Here is a 21,984-nt window from a genome sequence, read left to right as displayed (position 1 = left end):
TTGAATATCAATTTGAACGTTAAACAATAGGCATTTATAAGACTACAATCTATATGTTTTTTGAACTTCTAGTCTAACTATCAAATCAAACCTAAACACCCCTGTTTATTAGTGGTACAGACCACACAGCCAAGAGCCCAACTTCCGGGATCGGCCGAAGAGCTCGAATTCGGAAAGTAAACTCTGGCGCCAAATTTAGTTCTAACGCGACGTGTCCAGCCTGTAGAGAGACCATGAACTTGCTGTAACCCAAGTTTTGAGCGGTTAAAGCTAGAGAGAGGACGGTGGTGGTGGAATCGCCGGAAAGTCTCAGGTAACGTTATGGTATGTCCAGCCAAGTCCCTCGTTCTAGCTACTGTAGCTCAGAAACTTGTTTCGACACGTCCGCTACATAATGTCCTTGAGTAAACCGACTTTGGAAACACAGTCTGTTAACGTTACATCTTGTTAATCCACTCTATAATATGTTTGAAGTAACAACAATACAGTGCAAGTTACTTAATTGAGTACTCTCCTGTGACTAAGATTATATCAGCAACCGGGAGAGGCAAATTTGGTGAATGTTGTTGTTGTTGTTGTTATAATGTTTAACGAGTAAAAGTTTACTTGTACAGTAGAATCCGCTTAACTGCACCACCCATTTGTCAGCGTTTTTGGTGCAATTATCCGGCTGGTGCAATTATGCGAAATGCCCAGCTGGACCGCACCACCATGGGACAGGGGTGTATTGTTAGTCAGAAACACTAGCATAAAGAAAACAGACGAAATTATTCAGTTATTAACTTTATTTATTGACCCTTTGCTGAAAATAAAGAAATGACTAGACTACGAACCTGTTTTGATTTTGCATTCTTTCATTTTTCCATGCGATCTACCGCAGTACAACAAACGTAATATTACAGGGGAGGCATTCTGAAACATCGTCATGCCACTCATGGGATAACAGTTTCTGTGTTACATTACGTAGAGCGCAGTTGTCGATTTACGTAAATCATGTACCGCCATGAAACTAGGAATTGAAACTAAAACTTGGTTACTGATTACAGGTGACCCGCCCGGGACCTCCCATACGATTCCTATCAACATAACTGTCAATTAAGACCGCCTTTTTTTGTTTTTGTTTGGACAGTTTTAAACATATTGGCGGTATTGCGCCTTTTCACCGGCAGGTATCGGCTCATTTGTACCGCGTTTGCCGATTTTAGCGCACCTTTTCAGTTAACTTGTCGAGGATTTTGGGAAAAAATGGTGCAGTTATCCGGCATTGGTGACCATGCGCGGTGCAGATATGCGGAGTCACTAACAATGCATTGAATGGGAACCGGTTTTGGATATTGGGATTCGGTGCAATTAAATGGAAGGTGCGTTTATCCGAGGTGCAATTAAGTGGCTTCTACTGTATGTTCAAGGCTTTCTCCAAATAAAGAACCTTCATTTGGTTCCTTCAAGAACCAGGTATGGGATAAGTATTTAGCCTAAAGGCCAGCACTGGCAAGTTTCCCTAGACGTGTTTAGTTACGTTACGTGAGTCAGTCTTTTTATTGCTATACATTCCCAGCCAGATCAAGTGCAGACGTGGGTGTATGTCTTAAAATATTGTTGTATGGGGAGACACCCAAACTACAGGACGTGATACCCAAACAGCAGTGGTATGAATCCAGACCTAACTATAGAACAACTGTAAATTCTGCACCAAAATTCAAATGGCACATATTCAAGTATATCTAATTTTTGAAAGCATCTGTGTATAAAAAGATAAAACAATAAAAGGCTCAAAACATTTCATGGAGGTATGAGGTCTCCGAACTCTTGTTCAGATTGTATCTGTATCTGTATCTGTATAGCCGGTATAACCGCCCTTTGGCGTAACACACCAGCTTCGCAGGCACGCGGTGCGGCAGCAGCTGGTTATGAACTGAATGGCCTGTCACACCTAACTTTTGCACATCTGACTGCAATCGTTCTTTGAAGCTATTTAGTGAAGGTGTTCCTACAGCATCTGATGACAACGAGTTCCATTCTACTATGGTTCTCGGGAAGTACGAATTTTTGAACACATCAATCCTTGAGTGATATCTCTGGTACTTAAAGGCATGACTATAATAGTATTTCTTGTCCTTTTCTGGGCTGGTATTAGATTTATTATCAGTCGGTACATGCACAAGTTTATTCTAGCTCATTTTGTACATCATGCAAAGCCTGGATATTTTTCTTCTGTCTTCAAGTGACTTCCACTGTAGATCTGTTTTCATTTTAGTCACATTAGCACTCCTGTCATAGTTCTTCGTGCAGAACCTGGCAGCTTGGTTTTGCACCCTCTCCAGTTTATCCTTGTCTTTCTTTGTGTATGGATCCCATACTGTTGCAGCATATTCAAGGTTTGGTCTTACTAGAGACGTGTATGCAAGTGCTTTTACCTTTGCTGGGCATGCCCACAAATTATGTTTGATCATTACCAACGTCTGCTTAGCCTGAGTTGTTACTTTGTTAATAAGGGTACCCCACTTCAGTCCAGTTGTTAATGTAACGCCTAGGTATGGGTGGCTTTATTTTTGTTGTTGCTAGAGCCTGTCCACAGAACTGGTAGGTGGTTACTAGTACAACTGGGGTCCGTTTGTTTGTTATGTGCATGATGTAACATTTTTCCGGATTAAACTGCATAAGCCATTTGCTTTGCCATTCCTCGAGGGAGTTCAGATCTGCTTGCAGGAGTTGTGAGTCATTCTGCGTAGATAACTCTATATATAACAGGCAGACGTCGGCAAATATCCTCACATTTGAATCAAGCTGGTCTTGCAAGTCATTTATGTACAAGAGGAAGAGTAATGGTCCCAAAATATTTCATTGAGGGACGTCTGACGCATCTCTAAGTTGAGCTGAGGCCTTCCCTTCTACCACAACCGTCTGTTCCCTATTGGTCAAGAAAGCCTTTAACCAACTAAGTGTAGTGCCTTGAATTCCATAGTGCTCCAGTTTTGAGATGAGTCTACTATGTGGGACTTTATCGAAGGCTTTACTTTTAGTAAAATCAAGTATTGCTAGATCCACCTGTTTTTTTCTGTTCAGTGCACCCGCTACACTGTATGTCGTGAACTGTTGATATAAGCTGTGTTTCTGTGGATCTCTTTGCTCTGAATCCATGTTGATAGTCCGTCAAAATGTCGTAACTTTCTAAGTGCTTCATGACATGGCTGTGAATAATGTGTTCGAGTAGTTTGCAGGATATACAGGTCAATGAAACAGGTCTGTAGTACTAGTTGCTGGGGATTGCTCTATTTCCCTTTTTAAAAATGGCACATACATGTATATTTGCTTCCCTCCAGTCTTTGTGTCAGATTGTACTGACCAATAGTGCTAACTTATCTGGTGTGTTACAAAACACTGTCTGATATGCTGTTTATCATTGTGGCAGAGAAACGACCTGACCTACGAACTGTGACCCTGCGAGGAGCTAAAATGGTCGGCCGTTTCCCCCAGGTGTCTTCTGACGAAAACTCCTCGGTCACAGGGGACGTCGCAGAAGAGCGTCCTCACGTGCCCTCGACGTCTTACCAGCGGTCTGTGTCGCGTAGGAGCCGCTTCAGGCAGAAGAGGAGATTTCCCCGCTTGTGGAGAGGTGGAAACGTGTCAAGATATGTCAAAGTAAGGACTACGTAACCTTCAAAATTGTGTATCATTATCAGTAAGGCCAGTAGTATCTTCAAAAATGTGTTTTATCTTAGAACTGTCATAGAGTGGACTTATTCTTTCTAACTTAATCCAAGCGACATCAGTGTGGCGCTATATGCTTAGAGCGTTGGACTCAGAACCACCTAAACTCACCTAAAAGAAGTATATGCTTTTATGTGTGTGTGTGTGTCTGTGTGTGTGTGTGTGAGTATATGTACAGTGTGCATGTGTGTTTGTGTGTGTGTGTGTGTGTGTGTGTGGTGTGTCTGTGTGTGTGTGTGGTGTGTGCATGTGTGTGTGTGTGGTGTGTATGTGTGTGTGTGTGTGTTTGTGTGATTGTGTATGTGTGTGCATGGATGTATGGATGTACGTGCTTAATTCCAACGTTTTTTGCTTGTTTTTCTACCCAGACTCTAATTATGAGGGAGAGGGGAATCTCACAGCATGAAATTAATTAGCACTTGTTAACTAGTCTGTCATAGATGATTAGCTGCTACAGTCCACACACCCATGCATGACTCTGCTACTGCGCCGTGAAATTGGCTTAACACAGGCCATATGGGAGGGAGCTCCAAGCAGATGTGAGATGAGGGATAAACTGATATAGGAGATTCTTTGTACACAACCAGGTATTGTTCTCACCTGCTAACGTTTTGATGTCTATCAGACATCTTCTTCAGAGCTTCTGACTGGAGTACTGCTTCTCACCGATAGACATCAAAACGTTAGCAGGTGAGAACAATACCTGGTTGTGTACAAAGAATCTCCTATATCCTATACTAGTATTCTACCAACCTGATTAAATTATTTTCCGAGGGATAAACTGGTTTACTTGATCACACACTTAAGAGTAAAATTGTAGCCCAAGGGCTAAATTGACAGTACTGTACAATATGTACTAAAGGCCCCTATTTTAGAAAAGTAACTCAGTGAAGACAGGAATTATGTATACTGTATAAATTCTTAGAATCCTGAAATTTTCCTGAAAGTATCAAAGATAGGTCATAATTTAGCTACCATATCATATACCATGCCTCGACATTGTGCCCTTAAAACTTAACGATACTTTATACGACCTTCCCTGGCAGTGGGGTGACGCCCTACGAGCCTCTTTGGCTAATTTGTCTAAAAGTGTGCCAAGAAAACACACAACAGGTTTGCTTGTTGATGTGCTGGCATCTACACATTTTTAGAACCGTGCAATCTTTTCAAGATTTTTTTAAATTGTAGAACCTGACTATAATTGCCACATTCCCCCTCCGCAGTGCTGTGTCAGTGAGAGTGAGGACAGTGAGGCCGATGACCTTCAGTTGGAGCTGGCCGATTACCTGTCCGAACAGGGCAACCAGGGGTCAACGACCTCACTACAGTTCCAGCTGCCCCAGGGGTCATACATGGAGGGGGTTCTGCCACTGCGGTACGGGGAGGAGGTATGTTGTTACCTTTGCTGAGAGGGTTAATGTTTGCACAGCGTTTGTGTGTGTCCTCCCTTCTCTCTGTCAACACGATGAATCAAGAATGGCTAGAAGGGTTGCCTTGATACTTGGCATGTGGGTAGGTCTTCTGGAGACCTCGAAATGTCGTGATTAGATTTTGGGCCCCCTAGCAACTCTCTATGGTACTGCAGTACTGTATCAAGATCTAGATATAATCAAATCAGGATTTTCCCCAGACTAAAACTTCTTGCTTGCCATCTGACTTCCTATTTGTTTCTTTGTTTGTTTGTTGCAGAGTCGGCCATATTTGCTTCTAGACAAGGTCAAATGCCCCTCCATGGAGGTCATCAGCGAGCACCTCCATCGAACATGGCGTATCGAGAGGCCAAAGGTCATCGTGTCGCTCTACTGCGAACCCGAGCACTTTAGCCTCTGGAAACGCTGGAAGATCTACGACGCCCTTCAGACTGGGCTGATCAAGGTCAGATTCACTTATGCCGTGCTGACGCCTTCTCACCTGATAATCATGGTACACTGAATACTGACGTCATATGATTCAATCATCTGATTGAAAAATCTAGAACACTGACGTCATACAATTCAATTATCAGGTGAGAAGGCGTCAGCACGGCATAAGTTGCAAACGGTGTAAAATCCAAGAACTATGACGGACTTATGTGAAACAATTTGAAATAAGAACCTGACTTTAGAATATATTGAGCATAGCATAGTAGGATTTTCAATTTTTGTGTAGCTTTCCTTTAAGATTGACAACAGAATTCTCCCCCCCCACCCCAGCTTGCCTCTACCACCAACATGTGGCTCATCACCAACGGCGCGAACCTCGGAGTTGGGAAGCTGGTCGGGGACGCCATGAAGCGCGAGAAAGCGCGGCGGGAGTACCTCGTGTTGAAGGAGGAAGACGACCAACCAACGCTGCGGGCCGTCGGAATCCTTCCGTTCTGCGCCGTCGCACACATGATGCCAAGATGGGTGAGTACATGTCTTTGAGTGAATGTATGTTAGAGCTGACAGTACGATATATGAATTTTATGACTTATTGTTTATTATTGTGTTGATATAGTTCATGTAAAGTTTCTTTGTACTCTTAATCCGTGACCCCTCCCTCTCCACTTCGTCCTTGTTGAAAAGCGGAACAAGCATTTCGCAGGTTAATAAAGGCCTTATTAGCTTTTCTTTCCTTGACTTGAGAGCGGCCAGCGAGGATGTAAAACGGCTGATTGATTGATTGATTGATTGATTGATGTTTCTCCTGGGATATAGTTTGGAATAAGTTGAGAGGGAGCTGCATATGTGCTAGTAAGTCTTGGAATGGTTATTGATTGTTTTTTTTATCACAAAACACACAAAAAACAATCGATGGTTATTGATTGTTAACCAATTGATTGATTGATCTGTACAGGGCATAGTCTGGAAGAAGGAAATACAGCTGAATGTGTTATTTTAGATGAAGTTGATTGGTTGATTGATTGATTGATTGATTGACTGACTGACTGACTGACTGACTGACTGACTGATTGATTGATTGATTGATTGATTAATCGATTTATCGATTTATTGATAATATCCCCACAGCGCATTGTCCAGGAGGAGTTGGGAGAGCAGTGGGAGCTGAACCCGGACCATACGCACTTTATCGTGGTGGACGACGGATCCAACGACAACTGGAACGCGGAACACGAACTACGCCTCCAGCTGCAGCACCACTACAGGTCCCCCCGACAGGTCTACAATGGTACGTCCCACTCGATCCAGCTTAAGGAATTCTTAAACACTAACACTGGCCCTAACTCAGTAGCACTTAATCCAAAACCCTCCAGCTCCAGCATCACCAGAAGTCCCCACCCTTGGCAGGTCTACAACGTCTGACTTTTTTATTTGTAAGTACTAAATATATATAATTCTGGATTTATCTTGACCAGTTTACACCTTGCTAAGGAGCCATAGATTGTTCCTCTGGTTGTCATATAAAGACACACATTTGCACTCAATCTGCAAGAAAGACAGATGCCACATATTAATTTAGTGTTTAAGTGCACTTTCAATTCTTTTATAATTCTCAGACACTTTTTTTAGATTTAGTGAAACCTAGCAAGAGGACAAGCTATTACTTCTCATACATGTTTGCATTACATCAACTTTTTGAATAATACAAAATTAATGTATATGGTTTTATGTTCTATGTGCAGTTCTTCCTGGCACCACCTCCAGAAAGAAGGCGAACCCTGTGGTGTGTGTGTTGGTGCAGGGAGGCCCGGCCAGTATACAGTACGTACGGGGGTGTGTGCAGCAGGAGACGCCGGTACTACTGCTGAAAGGGAGCGGCAAGGCTGCAGATCTGCTGGCCTTTGCTTACGAGGAGATCAAAGAAAGGTGGGTACAGTGGTGTGATTCTGGACTAAAGTTAAGGAGTTCTAATCCCAGCCATTATACAGTACGTAAAGGGGGTGCGCAGCCTGTACGTCTGCTCATAAGGGGAGCGGCAAGGCTGTGATCTGTTGGCCTTTGCTTACGAGGAAATCAAGGAAAGGTGGGTACAGTGATTGTGGACTATAAGGTAAGGGGTTCGAATCCCGTGCAGTATACAGTACGTACGGGGGTGTGTGCAGCAGGAGATGCCTGTGCTGCTGCTTAAGGGGAGCGGCAAGGCTGCTGATTCGTAGCCTTCGCTCACTTGGAGATCAAAGATAGGTGGGTACAGTGTTTATGGAGCAAAGATTTCGGGATTTTAATCCCGTCCAATATGTATGGTATGTAGTATGCACTGGGTTATGTACAGCAAGAGATGCCCATACTTTTTAGATGTACTGAAGGTGAGCGAAAACGATGCTGATCTGCTGGCCTTTGCTTACGAGGAGGTTAAAGAATGGTGGGTTACAGTTCACGTGATTGAAAACAAAACTCCATTTGTAACTGTAGGAGGACCTTTTAAGACGTTTTAGGTACATTCCTATGCTTTTGTTTCACCCCCAGACCTCCCCAGGAAGACTGGATGCAGTACTTAAGAGCGGAACTGTCCAGGAGAATCTTCAAGACGTTTCCCAAGTCGTCTCAGGAGGAGGTTCAGGAGCTGAAGGAGTCGATCATCGACTGTGTCAACGACGCCATCAAGGTCAGACTGACCTTCACCATGTCAATTTGACTTTCCAAAGTTCAAGGGCAGATTAACTCAAATGTCAGGGTAGAATAATATTATATTCTATGACATTCAGAAATGGTTGCTGTAGTCGTTTGACTAAGATGTGATTTGCTGCCATGCATGTCGGTGTGTTAAACACATCATGCAACGTATTAAATAATAATAAAACAACTTGTTATTGTCTTCGAAATGAATTGTTCATTGTCATTTTGGATTGAGCTGCAGATGTATGTATCCCACCAATTTACATGGCTGTGGTGCCATTCATATTCATAAGTTGTGTGCTCATGTCAAAACCCACCTAATATATAAAAATATGTATCATTGTTTGTTGCGTTTTATAACATCTTTTCTGACAGGAGGACCAGGTGTTTCTCAGCATCCTGGAAGTGCACAGTTTCCATGACGACCTGGAGAACCTGGATAAGTACATCCTGACTGCCATCTTGAAAGGTGAGAGGTAATATTGCCATAAGTGCGAGTACTTCTTTGTCTGCTTAGCACTCATCATTTGGGAAAGAGTATGGAAGTTAAACACACATCACTACCAGTGGATCAGCCCCCTGCTGTAGTGACTTGCACAAATGTGTAGCCCAAGGGCTATAGAAATGGAGATGGGCGCCACCCCTATGCGTCTTTTCAAGACGCCCGGGTCACTTTAACTTTAAGGTTGCAAAAATACATATTATTCAAACTTCAGACTTTGGGATGGACGGGGGAATTTTTTCAGTCTCGACAAGCAAATTTCCTTCCCGGGACAGGGATGTGAGCTGGAGACAGCCCTGGTTTGGACGTATCTTTTCAGGGTGGCGTAATTTATCATGCACCGTAGTGGAATTGTGTTTAACTTTAAGTTAGTAGATGTTACATAGTATACATGTACGTTTATTTCCTGAGGCTGTTTACATGTCGTGTGGTGTAATCAAATTTTATTTGGTTTTCTGCCTTCAGCCCAGGCAGATGTGTCGGATGACAACGTGGTGCAGAGTGACCTTCAGCTGACCTTGCAGTGGAACAGACCTGACCTTGCGCTGTCCGAGATCTTCCAATCTCCGTATTTCCCAGACAACATCAAGGTAAACTTACACCTGCATGTTTCCTCTCTGAGTCCTGTACTGCCCTGTATATGGCCTCTGTCGGTCAATATTGACCATCATGATTGTACAATCTTAATTCACATCAGCCCTAATCTCCAAGCAGATCTGTGGGTAGCAAGGCAAAGCCACTGGAGGCCTTTCATACTGGTTGGCCATTTTGATACTGCCATTGCCTTGCCATCACCTATTAGTAGTTCTGCTTGGCGATTACATCAGCCGAACAGCTTTGGCTATGGCTGAGCAGTCCTTAATACAAGAATGACAGTCTCTGCTTCATACATGTACTATGATGTAGGACACTTCTGTAAGGTGATATTATAATACTACGAGTTAACAAATATTTTAGAGAATCCACCAGACTGAATACATTCTATCTGTTATGGACAGTGGAAGAAAAACTTTCTAAGGTACAAGTGGATCACTTGGGAATTGTGTCATTTGTATGACCATTACAGACACTGCGACTGTACTGATTAGACTTTCGTTTGATCGATAGATGCATATTGTTTCCCCAGATTCCCTCCCGTCTGTTTGAGAAGGCCCTGCTGAAGAAGGACCGTGAGGAGTTTGTGGAGCTGTTCCTGTCTCAGGGCTTCGACCCGGCAGACTTCCTGACTAGGAGCAGGTACAGGAGACTGTTTGAGGTATGTAGTTACATGTTTATAACTTCACGTGTGTGTGTGTGTGTGTGTGTGTGTGTGTGTGTGTGTGTGTGTGTGTGTGTGTACATGTGTGTGTTTGTGTGTGTGTGTGTGTGTGTGTGTGTCTGTGTCTGTGTGTGTAACTGTGTGTAACTTTACATGTTTTCAGTGATTAAATATGCTTTTCAACTTGTAGAGTCTGGTCATCTCGTTTACTTTGAAATAAAGTTTAACTTTTAAACTTTATTTGGCCTAAGACAAACAGTGTGTAAGGCAGTGCATTAGGCATGAATGATTAATCCTCAGATTTTCTTCTTTCACTGATGCAAACTTTTTCTTGTTGACAGAAAGCAGATGACAGGGAGTTCATCAAGGGGGTGTTTGGAGCCATGGGGTACAACCTGCCTGTAAGTTACTGCATTGTTTTTACAGTCTAACATATTACTGTTTAATATATGTAAAAAAACAACACAGGGTATTCTGTATCACCCAAGGTTCCAGCCCGACCTGTGGGAGGGCTTGGACCGAGGGTGATGCGGAATACACCGAAATGCATTCAAAATATTTAAATATTCTATGGAAGCCCATGCGATACAACTTAGAATCCCGTGTGATACGGAAAATTATCACCGGGTGTGGAACACCTGTATTGAATGTTTTCGCGGCCTAGATATGACATATTAAGCATTTATGTGTTCCCATGTTTTTGATTTCACCGTAGAAAGAAAATGGATTGTTGGCGGTGGTTTTGAGTTTGCGTTTGAAACACCGGCAAATAATGTTTGTAGTGGTTTAAAACTTTTGGCAGCAATCTTACAGCGGAAATTGCAAACATGAAAATGCCGCAAACAATCTACATGATTTTACAGTATACAATCAACAAGTTAGTATACAATAGAGCGTGACTGTATTCACGCCTCAGTTTGATCAGCTAACCCTTATCTTTTGCACTGCAATCATCCTTCAGTAAGACATTCTGAAGCCGCATAGTTCCTGTTTAGAACTTTTATTCATCTAAATTCACACAAGATGTAAATCAACACATTGGATGTTGTTAGCAGCATGCAGTTGGTACATTAATTTTGATCAACAAGCCTAATTTCTAAGTGTGCCACTGCAACACATTGTCTATGATTTTGAATTATAATCATACACATAAGATTTTGAATTATAATCATACACATAAACAATTATTATCATTGATCTGTTGACAAATATCAAGTACAGGTATCTGATATTATGATGTAATAATTATTGTATTCTGATGTTATATATAATTCATTATCATTCATTTGGTGCCAAAATTTGAAATATTTTGGGTAAAACAAAACTTGATGTAATTGACATTTAAGACGATTCACTAGTGAACAGTAACTTACTACTTTTCAACGTCAATTCTACATATTTGTGACTCATTACTTTATATGATTTTGATATTTCTTACATTAAATGATTACCCAGAAACCATTACAAAATGGACACCTCAAGAATGTAAAACAAAGATTTGAAAACAAGGATTTCTTTTTGGGTGTCTGCAGCCATGCAGAGCATGAGATCCAGCACAAATGGATAATTGGCTCACTCGGAAAACAACAAGCATAGCTGACTGCTGTGCAGCACATATAAAGTTTTCAGCCTTCAAGAAATAAAGCATGACATTTTTTCACATTCAGTTACTTTCAGTTTAATGGGGTAACATTGATTTAATTTTTCAGAATATAGATTTTTTTGTATCATCCTGATATAACATTTTTACATACACTGCTGCTTTAAGATTCGTTCAATAGACTTGACAAATACCAGGTTGGAAGTCTGGATAAATCCTTAGCAATGGCAATGCTATTTTCAATTTGTTTTATTGTTTGATGACTTTCGTCCTGAGGTTGAATCTGCCTCGCCATAGCCAAGGCTTCTTGCCAGAGACTGATTGCTCTCTTGTAATCAGAAAGTCTGCACCAGGCTCCCGCCAGGTTGTCGAGTGAGCTTGCAATGTCAGGATGTGCTGTAGTCTGACCATAGATACTCCTGCGCATCTTCAGCCCCTGCTCAAAGTAGCTGATTGCTTTTCTGTTATCACCTAGTTCACGCCAGGCTGCCCCAAGCATGTTGAGGGTGGTTGCCATGTCTGGGTGTGCTGTACTCTCACCATAGATACTCCTGTGCATCTGTAGTGCCTGATCCAAATAGACTATTGCTTTCTTGTGGTCACCATTTGTGTACAAGGCTGCTCCTAGGTTGTTGAGTGAGGCGGCAATGTTAGCATGGTCTGTGCTCTGACCATAAATACTCTTGAACATCTGTAGCTCCTGCTCATGGTAGTTAATTGTTTTTCTGATATCACCCAGACTCCTCCAAGCATGCCCTAGATTGTTGAGTGAAGCAGCGGTGGCAAGATCTGGCGTTATCTGGCCATAGATACTCTGCTTCATCTGTAGGGACTGTTCCAAATAGCTGATTGCTTTTCTTTGATCACCCAGATGATGCCAGGCTGTCCCTATACTTGTAAGAGAGATGGCAATGTCAGGATGTGCTGTACTTTGACCATAGATACTCTTTTGCATCTGCAATGCTTGTTCAAAGTAGTTCATTGCCTTCCTGCAATCACCCAGAGCCTTCCAGGCTAACCCTAGGTTGTTGAGTATCTTGGCAATGCCAGCATCATCATGCCTCTCGCCAGGGATGCTCCTCCACATCTGCAGTGATTGTTCATAGTGGCTGATTGCCATTCTGTTATTGTCCAGCTTGTACCAGCCATACCCCATGTTGTTGAGTAAGGAAGGAAGATTAGTTTTATTCTGACAATAGGTACTCCTAAACATTTTCAGTGCATTATTGAAGTAATTGATTGCCTTTCTGTTATCACCCAGATCTAGCCAGGTGGTCCCTATGCTAGTGAGTGAGATAGCAATATCAGGATGATCTGTACCCTGCCCATAGATACTCCTGTTCATCTGTAATGCCTGTTCAAGGTAGCTAATAGCTTTCCTGTGATCACCCAATTTGCACCAGGCTTGCCCTAGATTGATCAGTGGGGAGGCAACATTGGGATGTGCTGTGCCCTGACCATAGATACTGATGTACATCTCTAGTGCCTGCTCATAATAGCTAACTGCTTTTCTATAATTATCCAGAAAAACCCAGGCATATCCCAGGTTGTTGAGTGACATGGCAATCATAGGATGTGCTGCACTCTGGCCATAAATACTCCTGCATATCTCTAATGCCTGTTCCGAGTAGCCAATTGCTTTTCTGTAATCACCCAAGTTTCGCATGGCTCCCCCTAAGCTGTGGAGTGCACCGGCAATGTCAGGATGTGGAGTATTCTTACCATAGATATTCCTAAACATCTGCAGTGCCTGTTCACTATATTTAATTGCTTTTCCATGTTCACCCAAACTATCCCAGGCTGACCCCAGGTTGGTGAGTGACAATGCAATTTCATGATGATCAGTACCATGGCCATAGTTGCACTCATTTATACGCAGTTCCTCCTCATGGTAGCTGATAGCTTTCTTGTAATCACCCAGGCACATCCAGACTGCCCCAAGCAGGTTCATTAAGATTGCAATTTGAGGATGTGCTGCAGTCTGGCCATAGAGACTCCTCTCAATCTGCAGGAACTGTTCATAGTAGCTGATTGCTTTTTGGTAATCAGCCGTCCTGTAACAAGCAAGTCCCATGTAGATAAGGAGCTGACTTTTAACATCTGAGTCACTTCTTTTAGCTTTATTGGCCTTATCAAAATAGCTAATAGCCAGCTTATATTTGCATAGCTCATAGTACATCAATCCTTGCACTCTGGGAGAAGCATCGTAAAGATCAGACAACTGACTGAGAATTGGCTTCTCTCGAATCCATTCAGACAAAATGTTTTTAAGAGGAACTGCTGTGTAGTAGTATCTGAAAAGCTGTTTTTGACTTGGTAGATGGAATGCTGCCCTCAGGGCAGTAGTCTGGTCTTCATCATTGGTTTCTAGGGATGGTTCCTTTCCCTGCAGCATTGTTTTCATTTCCATTGAGTCCAAAGCTGACAGGTTTTCCTTCTGCCCACCATTTGCAATGTAGGTTCTGAGCCTGAGTTCTGCTGAGATGCTGGTAAGCACTGTCAGGTGGTGTGCATTGTTGGGACTGATCACTTTTTGGTCTTCCATTTCTTCTATTGTTTCCCAAACGGTAGTGGGTATGATGCCTGAAGACAGTGCCAAGCAGTCGACTGCTACAGATGGGAAGCGATAAAGGTCTTTCTTTACATCCATCAGTCTTCCTGTAATCATTGTTTCTGTACTAGTGTTGATTTTAATGTTTTCCCCCTGTGTTTCCTGTGCCAGTTGTTGAGCCATTTTCCCTCCATCAGCTTGCAGTATCTTCCCTGTGATGTCCATGTTTGTGTCAATCAAATCCTGGTCCCCTGCTATCAGGCATGGGTTCCTCAAAATAGTGGCAAGGTGATATCCCTTCTTCAGGTATAATGTGGCATCACTTTGCAATATAGAAACCATGTTTTCTGGGGTGCAGATGAGTTCAGTGGGTGGGTTGTTCTCTGTTCCCTGCCTGCCCAGTGGAGTCTTGCTTGCTTTTGGCATGGAGCCATCAAATGCAAACCCACGTGGTGTAACAGAGTCATAGTACCAGTCGTCAAGTGGATTTTTAGAGTAGAAGTCATTGAGAGATTTTATTCCTAGTGCTGGGAGAATGGTTTCTCCCAGGTTGACCACCTTGAGATGTAGATAGTGGGTGAGGTTACGGAAATATTCGAGACATTCTTCACTTTCTTCTTCTACCAAGATGGCGAACTCCAGGTCTGAGTATGGAGTTACCAGTCCTGTGGCCTGTGAACCCAAACCTATCAGGGCATACTTACAGGGAGGTGGACCCATTAACCCAATACACTTTTCTACAAGCAGGCTAATGAACTCCTTCCTTTGTTGTGCAATTTTCTCAAACAACTGCCTGACAGCCTGAGCTCGTTTTGCCTCTATCTCTTTGACACATGGGTCGTCCTCATCATGTACATAGGGATCCAGCTGCTGGTCAATGGTATCCATCTCCAGCTTGATCTGGTCCCGCATCTCCTTCAGCTGTTTCTTGTGTTCTTCTGTGTTTTCTAGACTTACATTATGACAGATATCTAGGGTACATTTCAGAAATGACTTCTCTACTTCTATTATAGCTGTCACTATGTTACCATTAAGGACTTCATCCTTTGACCTTACTATTGCTGCATTGTAGAGTGCTGCTGCTTTGACAAAGTCTCCCCCATCTCCTGTCTGCTGACCTCGCTTACTGTAGACATCCCCCAACTTGCACAGGGGCTCCACCTCTCTCTGGTACTGCTGGACTGTGGGATCTAGGGGATTTTAAAAAACTGGGTGTTATAGGCACTGTACTGCTGATTAGAAGTATTTTGTTGGAATAACAGAGTTCTGCTCCTGAAACACTAGTAGCAGAAGGGTACTGACAGACTCAAAATATTGGAAGACTTCAGAATCTATATTCTTATATCCTTAGGGAAGATGTACAATGTATCGCTGTCTATTATTTCACAGAATAATGTTCTTATCTTTACCAATTAATAATCCATCTTGGAAGCAAACTATCTTTATTCTTTTTTTGTCTACTCATAACTTAGGCAATGTATGATGGAGCAGTTATTATGTAATAGTATGTTCCCCTGATGATCCCTTCATTGTAGAAAGCTGAAACTTTACTTTATTTTGCCAGAGTTTTTCACTCACCTCTGACATGTACCGTCTTCAGTGCAGCTGCAAAGTGCTTCTCTGCTGAAGCCAGGTCCACCGGTACCCTTGCAAGGGATGATTGACCTTCTTTAATGTGCTCTTGGTACTGGCTTGAAATGAAATGCATCAGATTGAATATTGTGGTGCTATTCTCTTATCTGCAGTAGTTTGCATTGAAAAATGAATTAACACACTCAGCTTGTTGTGCTGCTTACTTTTTAAAGATAATAATATTATCAGCTTAAAGGTTTCCTCACCTTTTTTTATCCAGATTAAGATTCTGGTCCTGAATGATGTCAGTTCTTGTGATGTTCCCCAACTGAAATCCTGTGTCAAGTCTTCCTTCCTTTGGCCCTGATTTGTTCAATGATGGTTTCTATTACAAAATGAAAGCCATGTTTATTGAGCCATTGCCATGCCATGATGATGTTTCTGTATAGATCCTAATACATTGTACGAATGCCTATGATTATATACAGTCACACAAAAAATTATAGCACGTTTTTATAGGTCTTAACAGTACTGTTTTACCTATAGCACAAATGATGAAAATATTTTCTGTTCTTGCGAAAACTACTTAAAGACGAGTTTAACTTAGTACCTTCTTCACTGCTTCTCTGATCTTCTCTGTATACCTGATCCGGTGCTTCAGTGTCATTTTTGTCCCAGGATCCCCACATTTTGTCAGGGCCTTGTTGTACATGGTAGCTGCCTTGGAGAACTGGGATACATCAGAGGTTTTCCTGCCTCTCTTGAGGTAAAAATCTCCAAGTGATTTTAGAACTTCAACCTCTAAGAACGCATCGCTATTTGAAATTGCAGTAACTAACAATTCTGTGTAAGTCTCCTCAATAGAGATTCCTCGAGACCTGTCCGATTTGTCACAAACATTTGCAACCCTCAAGACATTGCTGTCAGCAGGACCCCAGTAGTCTGGTGACAACCACAGGAAGTGTGGAGTGTACCCTTGCAGCAGTTGTCTGGAGAGTTTCTCCATGTAGCCGATACGATGTTCCAGTGTTTGTCCCATGTCTTGATCTGTGCAGCGCAGTAGGGCAGCAGCATACAGGCCAGCAGCCTTATCAATCTCTCCTGAATCTTTACTAAGCTTGGCCTTCTGAAGATGCAGGTCTCCAAGACTTTTCAGGACTTCTACCTCTGTAAAAGTATCACTACAGAAAATGGCTTCTCTTAAAGCCCGACCATAGCTGATTTCTTTCCCAGGATGCCTTCTGAGGCACAGCTCCAAGTCCTGTAGCCTGTCTGCCAGGCTGGTCATGTTGATGTCAGACATTTTCAGTTTTTGTCCTCAGGGATCACCCTGCAGCAAAAGGAGAAAACAAAATAATGAAGTATTTGAAAATGTCAGCCTGGTTACCATTGGTCAAGTTACAGTTTATAGACTATTCTTATTAATTAGTAAGTAACGTTTCATGTACAGGTTGTTCAGCAAACCTTTTTATGGCTCTAGTTACCTATAAACAATATATAACAATATGACTCACTAAGCTAGATTGTTTACATGTAAGTCTCACCTGGGTGTCTGAGACTCCATAGCTATAGAACATGTCGTGGTAAAGATTTGACTGCTTTAATCACTCTGTACAAGGGGCACTTTCAGAGCAGTTTATTTTCTTATGTGGCACTACGGGGACTTGTCATTGAGTCATGAATGGCCTGACAACAGTCTTTTGTATGAGTGGGTAAAAGGCACCTTGGAATGAAAAGCGGTGCGTTAACCTGATATGTTTACACCTAGGTTGAGCGCATTGAGTATCATGCATGCAGGGAGCACACACACAGTGTGTCGAGTCTCAGCAGTTCCTTCGGTTGTAACCTTTTATTGGACAGGGGGAATAACCAAATCTAAACCTTAGGCCACACCAATTTAATTTCTTGGTGAACAGATTTTTTTATCATTTGAGCACAAGGACATCATTAGAACAGAAGGCTGGGGTGAAAACTTGCACCTGACCCTGTTCACTCCCTTAAACTGTGTGCATCACGATCATAGCACAAACTTTCCTCTGAGATTCTGTTTTCATGTTGATTTTCCAATCTAGCATTTTTTTTTAAATTCTGTTAACCAAGAAATTAAATTGGTGTGGCCTTACCTGAATGTCTCTTAGAGACTCCACAGTTATGAACTTGCCTGTAGAAGTCTGCCTGTTTCCTGAGTTACATGTACCTGCTCATTGGGCTTATACTAGTGAGTCATGCTTATGGCAGCTCAGTCTTTTGTATGGCTAATCACATACTGTATGTTACTTGTAAATACATAAGTTTATGTCATACCTGGGCCACAAAAAACGTTCAATACGGGTGTTCTGGACGGGGCATTTTCTTTTGTTATTACACTGGGTTCTACTTTTATCACACACGTCAGGCTTCCATAGAAAAGTTTGAATGCATTTCGGTTGCTCCGCTGTCGAAAATGTGAATTCCTTATTTAGAGGTTGGAATCGATGTTGTTACTGTGACAGTCTGTTCAAGGACACAAAACTCTCTTAAATTCTGGTGCATTTCGCATAAATGCATGTTTTTTTTTTTATTGGTAGATAATATACAACACGGTGTATTCCGTAGCACCCTCGGTCCCATCCCTCCCGCAGGTCGGATCGCCTGACGGCCATCGTGCAATGCGACCCAGGGTTAGGCTGGAATCTCGGGCGATACGTAATACACCATATCGTATACTATAATTATGCACACTACATGTATGCCTCAGGGCACTAAAAGGCCACTCATAACTTCTTGATATGTGTATGCTGTCAAGCTAACTGGAGTCTGCGAGGATCATGGAAAAAAAACATTTAGCTCAAACCAGTTACTCTTAAATGGTTGTACAGGTTGCAGTAAAACCCTGTAGTCCCTATAACCTATAGGGAGAAACAGAACTTGTCTAAATCTCACCTGGATGTCTGAGACTGCACAGCTGTGAACCTGCCTCGGGTAGCGACTTGCCTGACACTTCTGTTGATAGTTACGGGTTTTCCCACTGCTTCAGAGTGGGGATTCCCATGTGTCACTGCTGGATCTTTCCTCTGCGTCATGCCACATCAAAAGTCTTTTGTTTGATCCGTAACAACCAGGGGTCAAAAGGCTACGTTACCTGATACGCCAAGTAAAAAACCATGGCTGAATGGGTTCTTTGAATGTCATGCATGTCACGTAGGACTCGTTGAAAACATTGCATACATTACAAATTAGATAGGGGAAAACTAGACAGTATAGACTTATATTATCTATAGTAGAGTTTTCATGATTGTCTTCTCTAATATAATGCCTTAGGGGTTACATTGTTTTGTGATTTTGTGTGTGAATGAGTCAATGTATCATCATGATAATAAATAGTCTTCAATAACATTTTTGCTGGTCACATTAGACAATGTTGCTTTTACAAGCATATCAGATAAAATCACACAATAAACTTTCAAAATTGACGTGCAAAATCAAAACATAAAATATGTGATGGACATGCTGACACTCTCTCACTGGTTGAAATGCTAATTGTGATGGACAGTCAGGATTGGTATAAATTCAATGTCTTTTTTCTATCTTTTAAGGATTTTGGGGTCCTTCCAGACAACTTCCTGGTGACCCTTAAGAAGGTGATCTGTCAGGTTGCGGAGGTCGACGTCTACTTCTTCAGCCACGAGGACCCGACTAAGGAGCGCCCCAACACGGAGAGGGCGGCGCTCATGTGCCTCAGCAGCTTCCAGAAGAAAACTAAGGTTGGTGGGTGGAAATCTTTTTAAATTGGGGGGGTCAAGTTGGTTTTATTATGCATTCAAGAGATTGGCCACAGGGCAACTTTTGTAAGTAGATTACATAAATCAAAAGAAACATTAATTTTCCTTTATAAGTTATGTCTTTTATACGCTAATGAAGGTAAGACATCCAGGTAATGAGATATGCAAAACGTAGTTACTCATGACAAGTAACTGCCAGTGGTTAAAATTTTGGAATTTCTTAAATTTCAAACAGTTGCTAATTTTTGCATGCCTTATGTCCTTTGTTTTTCAATGACCAGCATTATTTCCTATATCCTTGGAAGGCTTGCAGTTACTATAATTTCATTTCATGATCTCTTTCATGACCTTGAAAAATTCTATGTCATTGTAAATGCCCCCCTCCCCCCTTAGGTGATGATGGACCTGTTGCTATGGGCGATCCTGGTAAACAAGCAGCGATTGGTCCGGATCATCTGGGAGCAGACGGAGGACCCCATCCCGCTGGCGCTGTACATCCGGCGTGTCTACATGTCGCTCACCAAGTATGTGGAGGACGCCACGCTACGGAGGGAGATGGAGACCCTGGTCGTGTATGTACCTCTCTTTCTTATTCAACTCTCAGGACATAGACTAAGTAATCTGTAGGTTAATGGTCCATGACCTTAACCCACTGGCGCTGTACATCCGGCGGGTGTACATGTCGCTCACCAAGTATGTGGAGGATGCCACGCTATGGAGGGAAATGGAAGCCCTGGTCGTGTAGGTACCTCTCTTTCTTATGTAACTCTCATCAAGATTGAAATAGAGTTATCTTATGGTAAATAGTCCATGCACTTAACCCACTGGCGCTGTACATCCGGCGCGTGTACATGTCCCTCACCAAGTATGTGGAGGATGCCACGCTACGAAGGGAGATGGAGACCCTGGTCGTGTATGTACTTCCCTTTCTAATGTAACTCTTAAGACTGAGAGTTATCTTATAGTAAGTAGTCCATCCACTAGTCTTAACCCACTAGCCCTGTATATGTATACGGCACGTATACATCTCGCTTACCAAGTATGTAGGGGATGCTACACTACGCAGGGAAATGGAGGCCTTAGGCCTTTGATTCTAAGCAAAGTTGTATTGAAAATGTTCAGGTTGGCCCAATATTGGTTCCTGGATTTTTTTTCAAATTCACTGCTGATCTGGTCTGGAATATCTTAGCCCTTGTGCTGCGGACCCATATGGGTTGCACAGTAAAGAGCCTTCATGTGGGTGTCGTATATGTACTGGTTGGGGTATTTTTCAGCTGAACACATCACACTGAACACCGACTGCAGTGATGACCTGTCTGTGATTAAAAAAAATCAATGAAATAAATTGCGGAATAAACGCCAGCAGGACAGGGATTAGGCACTGTAAAATTCAGATTTAACTTCCATTCTCGTGCATGTTTCTATCATTAGGGAGTATGAAGATCTTGCCGTTGGTGTCTTAGACATGGGATACAAGGAGTCGACCAAGAAAGCGACGGACATTTTAAACGAGATGATCCCAGACTTGAAGGTCAAGACGGCGATAGAGGTCGCCTATGACAGCAAGTGTAAGAAGTTCATCGCGCACCCCTGCTGCCGGAAGTGGGTGAAGAGAAAGTACATGGGAGGCATCGCTGTGAAGAAGACCATGGCAAACTTCCTGCCTGGCTGGTTCAAGGTTTGTTTGTTTGTTTGTTTGTTTGTTTGTACGTTTGTTTGTTTAAATCTCCACCACATGAATATTCAGATTAATGTCATACTTCATAACCTCCTGATGAATGCAGCTGACAAGGTGTTGAAACATTGTCAGTTGGGAAATTATTTGTTGTGTTCGTTTCATGTTTCAAGTTTTTTTGCATATCATAAAACTTTTTTTGATGTGCAGCCTTGAACAGCATACTCCATAAAGTAACAAGTAAAGCAGTCGTCCGTGAAGTATAAATAATGCTTTTTCAAGTAGCTAAGTGGAAGTGCAATGCGGCTTCACCACGGCTCGCGTTTTTTGGCCAAGCACACTGTGTGTCACCCCTACTCTTCTTTATAAGTGTTCTTTTACGTGCAGAGGTTTGACGCTTGAGGCTTACGCCGGAAGCTCCCTCATACACAAGGCCGTTGGCTTTACGTCACCATCCGAAATGACAAATACAATCCCTTACAACATGTCTGAGCTGGAGTTAACCCCTAGGATTGAACGCAGGCCCTAGGATCCTCGGAATTTGATCCAGATGGCAAAGCAGCCGGGTGTGTACTCCATTCTCTATCCCATTACATATAATTTTGTTCTACAAAAAGAATGCATGATCTGTTTTCTCGCTCCAGATCCTGCTGAGTGCGTTCCTGATCTTCCCCATGTTCTTCTTCATTGACTTCCGTTTCCTGCGGCCGGACCCAGACGACCAGAAGGCTCAGAGAAGAAGGGAACTTCTACGGGGCAGCCAACAGAGTGGGCTACAGAACAGTGTGTACCAGAACCCGGTAAGCATTCTGTAAG

The 21,984-nt window shown here is 42.5% G+C and overlaps 2 protein-coding genes across 2 annotated transcripts; one reads left to right on the top strand and one right to left on the bottom strand.

The window, feature by feature from the left end:
* Nucleotides 1-128: 128 nt before the first annotated feature.
* Nucleotides 129-21,983, top strand: LOC136442701 (transient receptor potential cation channel subfamily M member-like 2). Its single transcript, XM_066439644.1, has 16 exons — nucleotides 129-324; nucleotides 3,413-3,642; nucleotides 4,935-5,099; nucleotides 5,401-5,586; nucleotides 5,904-6,098; nucleotides 6,702-6,861; nucleotides 7,316-7,499; nucleotides 8,100-8,238; nucleotides 8,625-8,718; nucleotides 9,217-9,341; nucleotides 9,878-10,006; nucleotides 10,351-10,410; nucleotides 19,308-19,475; nucleotides 19,887-20,065; nucleotides 20,925-21,171; nucleotides 21,813-21,983. The coding sequence occupies exons 2-16, from the start codon at nucleotides 3,457-3,459 to the stop codon at nucleotides 21,981-21,983; spliced, it is 2,388 nt and encodes a 795-aa protein (XP_066295741.1). The 5' UTR covers nucleotides 129-324; nucleotides 3,413-3,456.
* LOC136441928 (uncharacterized) lies at nucleotides 11,635-17,035 on the bottom strand. Its single transcript, XM_066438490.1, has 5 exons — nucleotides 16,343-17,035; nucleotides 15,999-16,117; nucleotides 15,739-15,851; nucleotides 12,018-15,350; nucleotides 11,635-11,639 (listed from the first exon to the last, which is right to left on the bottom strand). The coding sequence occupies exons 1-5, from the start codon at nucleotides 17,033-17,035 to the stop codon at nucleotides 11,635-11,637; spliced, it is 4,263 nt and encodes a 1,420-aa protein (XP_066294587.1).
* Nucleotide 21,984: the final 1 nt, after the last annotated feature.

This window comes from Branchiostoma lanceolatum, chromosome 9 (assembly GCF_035083965.1).
Source record: "Branchiostoma lanceolatum isolate klBraLanc5 chromosome 9, klBraLanc5.hap2, whole genome shotgun sequence".
Lineage (NCBI taxonomy): Eukaryota > Metazoa > Chordata > Leptocardii > Amphioxiformes > Branchiostomatidae > Branchiostoma > Branchiostoma lanceolatum.
The sequence above is the reverse complement of the archived record's forward strand: the minus strand, read 5'-3'. Positions and strand labels throughout refer to the sequence as shown.